General features: G+C 55.8%; 1 protein-coding gene across 2 annotated transcripts; it reads right to left on the bottom strand.

The window, feature by feature from the left end:
* Positions 1-391: 391 nt before the first annotated feature.
* Positions 392-7,449, bottom strand: GTPBP3 (GTP binding protein 3, mitochondrial). 2 transcript variants are annotated; one of them, XM_039467164.2, is made up of 9 exons: positions 7,108-7,449; positions 5,857-6,104; positions 5,657-5,743; positions 5,366-5,568; positions 5,077-5,149; positions 4,838-4,981; positions 4,523-4,688; positions 2,642-2,920; positions 392-2,476 (listed from the first exon to the last, which is right to left on the bottom strand). In XM_039467164.2, the coding sequence occupies exons 1-9, from the start codon at positions 7,158-7,160 to the stop codon at positions 2,251-2,253; spliced, it is 1,479 nt and encodes a 492-aa protein (XP_039323098.1). In that variant the 5' UTR covers positions 7,161-7,449; the 3' UTR covers positions 392-2,250. The 2 variants fall into 2 exon arrangements, with proteins under 2 accessions (XP_039323098.1, XP_010328437.2); XM_010330135.3 differs by having other exon boundaries at positions 6,450-7,449.
* Between the last annotated feature and the right edge of the window lie 1,004 nt (positions 7,450-8,453).

Genomic DNA, 8,453 nt, shown 5'->3' on the forward strand with positions numbered 1-8,453 from the left:
TCTCTACTAAAAATACAAAAGTTAGCCGGGCGCGGTGGGGCACACCTGTAATCCCAGCTGCTTGGGAGGCTGAGTCACGAGAATGGCTTGAGCTCAAGAGGCAGAGGTTGCAGTGAGCTGAGATCGCGCCATTGCACTCCAGCCTGGGCGACAGAGCAAGACTGTCACACAGACACACACAAAAAGAAAGAAAGAAAAGAAAAAAAAGACTAAAGACTGAAAAATAAATAAGGCCAGGCTCAGTGGCTCACACCTGTAATCCCAAGACTTTGGGAGGCCAAGACAGGAGGATGGCTTGAGTCTAAGAGCTCAAGACCAGCCTGGGCAACATAGTGAGACCCCACATCCATAAATATTTAAATAAATAAATTTTTTAAAAACTTTAACCTTACCTGGAGCTGAAATGAATTAAAAAACAACAACAACAATTTGCACAGCGATGAAGACAATACCATTTATATATAAAACACAAACAAACATTTGTCAGGTACATCCACAAGTATCCAAACATTCAGAGAAAGTTCTGGAAAGACACATTAAGCCATGGCAACTGGAGAAAGGCTAAGGAAATTTTCCACGTTGGAACTTCTGGGGCCGGGTGCGGTGGCTGGCGCCTGTGATCCCAGCACGTTGGGAGGCTGAGGCGGGCAGATCACCTGAGGTCAGGAGTTCAAGACCAGCCTGGCCAACATGGTGAAACCCCGTCTCTACTAAAAATACAAAACTTAGACAGCCGGGCTTGGTGGCTCAAACCTGTAATCCCAGCACTTTGGGAGGCCGAGGCGGGTGGATCACGAGGTCGAGAGATCAAGACCATCCTGGTGAACATGGTGAAACCCCGTCTCTACTAAAAATACAAAAAATTAGCTGGGCATGGTGGCGCGTGCCTGTAATCCCAGCTACTCAGGAGGCTGAGGCAGGAGAATTGCTTGAACCCAGGAGGTGGAGGTTGTGGTGAGCCGAGATCGCGCAATTGCACTCCAGCCTGGGTAACAAGAGCGAAACTCCGTCTCAAAAAAAAAAAAAAAAAAAAAAAAAAAAAAACAAACAAACAAACAAACAAAAAATACAAAACTTAGTCAGGCGTGGTGGCAGACCCGTGTAGTCCCAGCTACTCGGGAGGCTGAGGCAGAATCGCCTGAACCCGGGAAGCTGAGGTTGCAGTGAGCTGAGATTGCGCCACTGCACTAGCCTGGGTGACAGAGTAAGACTCCGTCTCAAAAAATAATAATAACAAAAATTCAGGGCCGGGCGCTGTGGCTCAAGCCTGTAATCCCAGCACTTTGGGAGGCTGAGGCGGGTGGATCACAAGGTCAAGAGATCGAGACCATCCTGGTCAACATGGTGAAACCCCGTCTCTACTAAAAACACGAAAAATTAGCTGGGCATGGTGGCGCGTGCCTGTAATCCCAGCTACTCAGGAGGCTGAAGCAGGAGAATTGCCTGAACCCAGGAGGCAGAGGTTGCGGTGAGCCGAGATTGCGCCATTGCACTCCAGCCTGGGTAACAAGAGCAAAACTCCATCTCAAAAAAAAAAAAAAAAAAAAAATTAGCTGGGCATGGTGGTGCATGTCTGTAATTCCAGCTACTCAGGAGGCTGAGGCAGGAGAATTGCCTGAACCCAGGAGGCGGAGGTTGCGGTGAGCCGAGATTGCGCCATTGCACTCCAGCCTGGGTAACAAGAGTGAAACTCCATCTCAATAATAATAATAATAATAATAATAATAATAACAACAACAAAAATTCACCAGGCATGGTGGCACCTGCTTGTAATCCCAGCTACTCAGGAGGCTGAGGCAGCAGAATCACTTAAGCTGGGAGGTGGAGATTGCCGTGGACTAAGATCGCACCACTGTACTCCAGCCTGGGTGGATACATTGAGACTCCATCTCAAAACAAAAACAAAAACAAAAAACACATCTACGTCACCTGAGTTTTTTTTACATTCCTTTGGTGTTTGCAAAATAAATTTAAAACAATGAAACAAAAACTCTGAGATTCTCCTATCTCCATCCCAACCCGGATCCCCCAGCATCTAGCATCCCACAGGACCTCCGTTCAGCACCATTCCAGGCCCTCAATCTCCAAGGAGTCCCCTGCAGGGCGCTCACTACCCCTGAGCTGCGTTGCTTCACTGTTTGACAATCAAGTTCTTGCCCAGGCGAATGAGAATCCCCTTTAGCTAAGCTATTTCCAGATTCCCGAGGCTCCTGGGTCTCCATGCAGCCTGAGTGACTTCCCTGGATCCCCTCATTTGCCCACGCAGAAGTCCCGGAAGATGATGTCCAGGATCTCCTCGGTCCCCCCTCCACCTGTGAGCCGGGTCAGGTGCCCCCGGGCCACCCGCAGCGCCTCCGCCGCCAGGGCCAGGTCTTTTGACTGCTTGTAGCGGCCGAGAGCATCCAGGCAGCCCTGGAGGTGGTACTGGTGCCTTGCACGGGTCAGGAGCGGGGGACCTGTGGACGGGTCCCCACACCTGGAAGAGACAAGAGACATGGTCTCTCCCGACCTTTTGCAACCATCCCTTGAAGGGGAAATGATTGTACTCATTATGTAAGTACAGAAATTGAAGTTGGGCCGGCATGGGCCAGCCCACACTTGAACTTGGGCCAGGGGAGGCTAGGGGTGGGAGGGGGCTCACACTGCAGCTAGCTCCTTCCTCAGCGCCTCCAGGAGGCCGTCCAGCCCCTCTCCTGTCACACAGGACAGCAGCAGGTGTGGGGGCATGTCAGGCCCAGGACCTGGGCCCTCCGTAGACAGCAGGTCCGACTTGTTTAGCACCAGAAGGACGCGCTGGCTGCTGTCACTGGGGCTCTGGGCTCCCACAGAGGCTACGACAGTGGCCAGGAAGTTGCAGCTGGAGGGAGAGGTCAGGTCAGAGGCATCCAGCATGGCCAGAATGAGGTCAGCCTGCTCCAGCCTGGGGGAGCAAGGAAGTCAACTGAGTGGGGGGGAGGGCCCCAAGTTGAGCAACTGGAGAAGGCACTGGGCGGAGGGACAGTGAGAGGGGCCAGGCAGAGCACTTGGGGAGGTGCAGAGCGTGAGGTAGGAAAGGTAGGAGTAGAGTACCAGGGGTCCAGCAGACTGTCAGGGGCCCAAGCCGAGCACAGCGGGCGCGACAAAGAGGGGCGGGGCACAGGGCAGGGGGTGCAGCAAAGAGGGGCGGGGCACAGTGCAGGGGGTGCAGCAAAGAGGGGCGGGGCACAGTGCAGGGGGTGGAGCAAAGAAAGATGGGCGGGGCTTAGTGCAGGTTGGGGACAGAGCAAGAGGAGTGGACCACACAGCACAGCGGGTGGGGCACAGCAGAGGGGCGGGGCAGAGCAAAATGGGCGGGGCACCGTGCAGGGGGCGTGGCAGAGTGCCAAGTGCTGAGCACAGCAAAAGAGGCTGAGTGTAGCACTGGGAGTGGGGCGACTGTGAGGGGCAGGGCAGAGCGAGAGGGGCCGGACACATCACAGGGAGCACGAGGGGCGGACAAAGCACAGAGGATGGGGTAGACTGCTAGGGACAGAGCGTTGGCCAGGGCGGGATAGAGCTCGAGGGTGCGGGGCGGAACGAGGGGGGCGGGCGGAGAGCTTAGGGATGAGGCCAAGCATGGGAGGGCCAGGGGCAGGACTTAATCAGAACCAAATCACCGGCCAGGTGTGGTGAGCCTGTAATTCCAGCCCTTTGAGAGGCCGAGGCAGGTGGATCACCTGAGGTCAGGAGTTACACACCAGCCTGGCTAACATGGTGAAACCTGTCTCTACGAAAAATACAAAAAACTGGGCCGGGCGCGGTGGCTCAAGCCTGTAATCCCAGCACTTCGGGAGACCGAGGCGGGTGGATCACAAGGTCAAGAGATCGAGACCATCCTGGTCAACACGGTGAAACCCCGTCTCTACTAAAAATACAAAACATTAGCTGGGCATGGTGGCGTGTGCCTGTGATCCCAGCTACTCAGGAGGCTGAGGCAGGAGAATTGCCTGAACCCAGGAGGCGGAGGTTGCGGTGAGCCAAGATCGCGCCATTGCACTCCAGCCTGGGTAACAAGAGTGAAACTCCGTCTCAAAAAAAAAAAAAAAAGGGCGCAGTGGCTCACACCTGTAATCCTAGCACTTTGGAAGGCCGAAGCGGGCGGATCACGAGGTCAGGCACTGGAGACCAACATGGTGAAACGCTGTCTCTACTAACATTACAAAATATTTTTTAAAATTTAAAAAAAAAAAAAAAAAAAAAAAAAGCTGGGCATGGTGGCTCGCTCCTGTTATTCCAGCTACTTGGGAGGCTGAGGCAGGAGAATTCCTTGAACCCGGGAGACTGAGCTTGCAGTGAGCTGAGATTGTGCCACCGCACTCCAGCCTGGGCCACAGAGCAAGACTCCGTCTCAGAAAACAAAAAGAAAAAAACGATTACTGAGATCCCTGCTTGCAAGAGTTTAGCAGGTTCTCTGATTCAGGAAGAATGAAAAAACAAACGCAACAGGGAGAAAAGGCAGAGGAAGGGCCCCGTGTTCCCCTCCATCAACACCCTGCCTGCCCACCTCTCCCGGGCACGCCTCACGCCCTCCTGCTCCACCGGCCCCACGCCCTCCCGCAACCCAGCCGTGTCGCTCAGCAGCACAGGAAATCCAGCCAGGTCGACTGGGGTCTCCAGCACGTCACGGGTGGTCCCTGGCTCCGGGGACACGATGGACACAGGTTTCCGACCTGGGAGAGGGTCAGAGGAAGAGGAAAGGGTGGAGACAAGGGACTTCCTCTCCCGGGTTCTACCCCCTTCAGACCTGAAGAACTCAATTACCCAGCTCCTGGCCCCACCCCTGGCACCAGGCCCCGCCCCCTCCCCACCTCCTACTCACTGAGCAGGTTCACTAGGCTGCTCTTCCCGGCATTGGGGGGTCCAGTGACCACTACGTGCGCCCCTGAGCGCAGCCTCTGCCCGCGCCTGGCATCTCGTAGATGTGCACCTAGGGCCACCTCCAGTGCCCGTACTTCGATGCCCGCTGTGGGTGAGGGAAGGCAGGCAGAAGGAAGACAGTGAGGGGAGCCTTGGGTGTGAAACACGAGGCATCTTCCTTCCCCATCCCCAGGTACCCACCTTGCTCCAGGACACCTTCTTCCAGGTTGTCATCCTCGCCGAAATCGATATAGGCCTCCACGTGGGCCAGAGCCTGGTGGGGCAGGGAGACCACAGGTGGTGTGTGCACCCAGAAACCCACCATCCCACACCCAATTTGTCCAGGTCCAGCCTGACTTCAGGGACCAGATTGGCGGCTCATAGGCCAGAAGCTTTCACGAAGGGAATGAATGAGGGATTGAGGGAGTCTCATGCAGGGGTTGCACAGATGGGGTCTCGGAAGGAGGGAATGGACAAATTGGGGACTTGCTTTGGTGAGAGTCTCGGCCCAACCACGGCAGAGGTGGCCCAACTCCCCATCCAGCTGCCTCAAGGCCTGCCGCCGCTGCGCCTCGGTTTCTGCGTGGATCAGATCTGCCAGGCCCTCCACTTCAGTCAGGTTCAGCTTCCCATGGGCGAACGCCCGCCTGGTGAACTCTCCCGCCTCCGCCGGTCGAAGCCCTGGCACGCTGCCTGCAGAAAGGTCCCAGTCTGAGACACCCCTTGTCCCCACCCAGGCCCATCGGGAGGACCAAGCATCTCACCCAAGGCTGCAACTCACCCAAGGCCTGCAGGACACCGCTCACCACTGCCGGGCCTCCATGCACGTGGAACTCCACGCAGTCCTCACCCGTGAAACTCTTGGGACCTAATGTGGCAGAGAGCTGACAGTCAGGAGGACAGTGCAGGCAGTGCAAACTCTTTGAAGAGGGAAACTGAATGATGGAACCTCCAGGAGGCTTGGAACCTGGGGACCCTCACCTGGGAACCAGAGCACCAGTGCGCGGTCCAGAGGCTCCCCAGAGCGAGGGTCGCTGAGCAAGCGCAGGCTGGCGTGGCGAGCCGGGGGCAGGTCTCGGGGTGCCGTGAGAATCCGGAGGGCGTGGCCGCTGGCGGGGCCGCTGGTCCGGATCACAGCGACGCCGCAGCGGCCTTGGCCGGAGCTTAACGCGAAGATGGTGGCTCCAGAGCCGGGGGCTAGTGCGCCGCTGCTCCTGCGCGTGCACAGTCTGGAACCGGAGGGGAGGAGAATCAGCGCATCTGGGAGCCTCAGCCTCCGTGTCAAGTAGACCAAGGGCTCTATGATCGCGAGATGCCACAGTTGGGGGGGGTGGGTACTGCAGCTGGGGAATGCACAAATTGGAGGTTCTGAAGGCCGAGGGTGATCGGATTAGGGACTCTGAGGCCGGAAGGAGACCCAGATGTGGGCTCTGCGGCAGGGGGATAGACAATTTAGGCAGGGAAGAACGAGAATGAGTACTCTGCCGCAGGGAATTGGGCCCCTAAAACCTAGGGAGTGGGTTTGGGGTCCAAGCAGCACCCCAATCTGTCATACCCTTCCTCCGTAGCCCCACCTGCAAGGCCAACGTGCCGCTTGGGCCGCCAGGGTCCAAAGCCCCCGCCACATGGATTTACAACCTGCGACCTGCCTGCCCGACCCGCCTGTGTGGCTTCAAGTCTGGGCAGGGCGCCCCGCCCACTCCGCGGCACCACTAGTAAAGTGCTCAATGATTCTCGACCATCATTGGGTGCCTTAGGATACGTCCCGCCCACAGTCTGAAGATCTTCGCTTCCATTGGCTGATGCAAGGGCGAGAGGGCGGGGGCTCCATGGAGGTGGGTGTAGCGAAATGCTGTTCCCTGGGCAACACGAGACCGAATTTTTAGGGTCCTAGCGCAGCGAGGCTGACAATAGGAACGAGGAATGGAAGAAAGGACAGAGCTTGGCACAGGGCGGTGCAAATTACAGCGAGGTGAGGTTTTGAGTCCCGCATTTTCCATCTGCTCACTCTGCAGCCTTAGGCTTGGCAAGGACCTATGTGAGCTTAGTTTTCCCGTTCAAGCAAGGAGGGACTACACCTCTTTGCGTCCAGGTCCAGACCGGAAGCTCAGAGCATCTCGGTGGCCGGCAGGGATGAGTACTGGAGAACCCACCACCTGGCCCAGGGAAAATCCTGCCCAAACTTCTGGAAAGATTCCTACTTGCTTTTCCCGGAACTCCCCAGATTCTCACCCCTCCCCAGCATTGCCTCTTGCCGTTCCTCGGATTCGGATGCCCTTCCTCATTTGACAAACTCATCTGCAAGGACTAGCTCCAAGATCCCCTCCTCCAGGAAGTCTTCCTGGAGCCCCCAGCACAGCCCTCTCTCCACTGTGGACTGGCTTGGCTCGCTCTCTCTCTCTCTCTCTCTCTCTCTCTCTCTCTGGCCCAGTCTGCACCTGCAGAGCCAAGTGTCCGGTCAGTCTCTGGCTCCCCGAAAGCCAGAAAGCGAAGCCTCGGAGATTGCTTTCAGGTTAATCCAGGACAGCACTGAACCGCGGAATAAAGCGCTGATGGTGGAATTCCAGGCACTGGTTGGGCGGGGTCTCTGGGAGCGCCTTCGCACGGCCGATTCTCTGGTTCTGGACCAGAGCGGGCGGGCAGCGCACTTGCGCGTTAAGAAAAATCTGTCGGACAGAATAGCATTCTACCTCTCCCTTACCTCGCCTTGCTCAATATGTTTATTTACTTAATTATTTTATTTTATATTTGAAACAGTCTCACTCCGTCACCCAGGTTGGAGTGCAGTGGCGCGATCATGGCTCTCGCAACCTCCAACTCTTGGGCTCAAGGGATGCGCCCGCCTCAGACTCCCGAATAGCTAGGACCACAGGCTCGAGCCACCACGCCCAGCTAATTTTTTTGTGTGCATATATACATATATATATATATATTTGGTAGAGACGGGAATCTCACTATGTTGCCCAGACTTTTTTTTTTTTTTTTTTTTTTTTTTTTTTTTGAGACAGAGTCTCGCTCTGTCGCCAGGCTGGAGTGCAGCGGCACAGTCTCGGCTCACTGCCACCTCCGCCTCCCGAGTTCAAGTGATTGTCCTGCCTCGGCCTCCCGAGTCGCTGGGATTACAGGCGTGTGCCAGCATGCTTGGCTAATTTTTTATATTTTCAGTAAAGACAGCGTTTCGCCATGTTGGCCAGGCTTGTCTCGGACTCCTGATCTCAGGTGATCCACTCGCCTCAGCCTCCCAACGTGCTGGGATTACAGGCGTGAGAGCCACTGCGCCCGGCCAAGGCTTTAGTATTTTAAGCTGTAAAATAGGAACAAACGATGACACATTCCATCTGCCATTCTCCAGTTGTTTCATCTGTAACAAGTATACAGCAAGTGCCTATTGTGTGCTCGCACTGAGAACCAGACATGGCCCCTGGCCCCTACCCTCCCCGGGCTTTCTTTTAGTCTAGCAGACTGGGCTACTCAGGATGGTCAGGGGTTGGCCGAATGCCAGATAAAACACAGGTCACCCAGCTAAATGTGAATTTCAAATAAACAATGAATAATGTGATGGCCAGGCGCGGTGGCTC

Source organism: Saimiri boliviensis, chromosome 14 (genome assembly GCF_048565385.1).
Source record: "Saimiri boliviensis isolate mSaiBol1 chromosome 14, mSaiBol1.pri, whole genome shotgun sequence".
NCBI lineage: Eukaryota > Metazoa > Chordata > Mammalia > Primates > Cebidae > Saimiri > Saimiri boliviensis.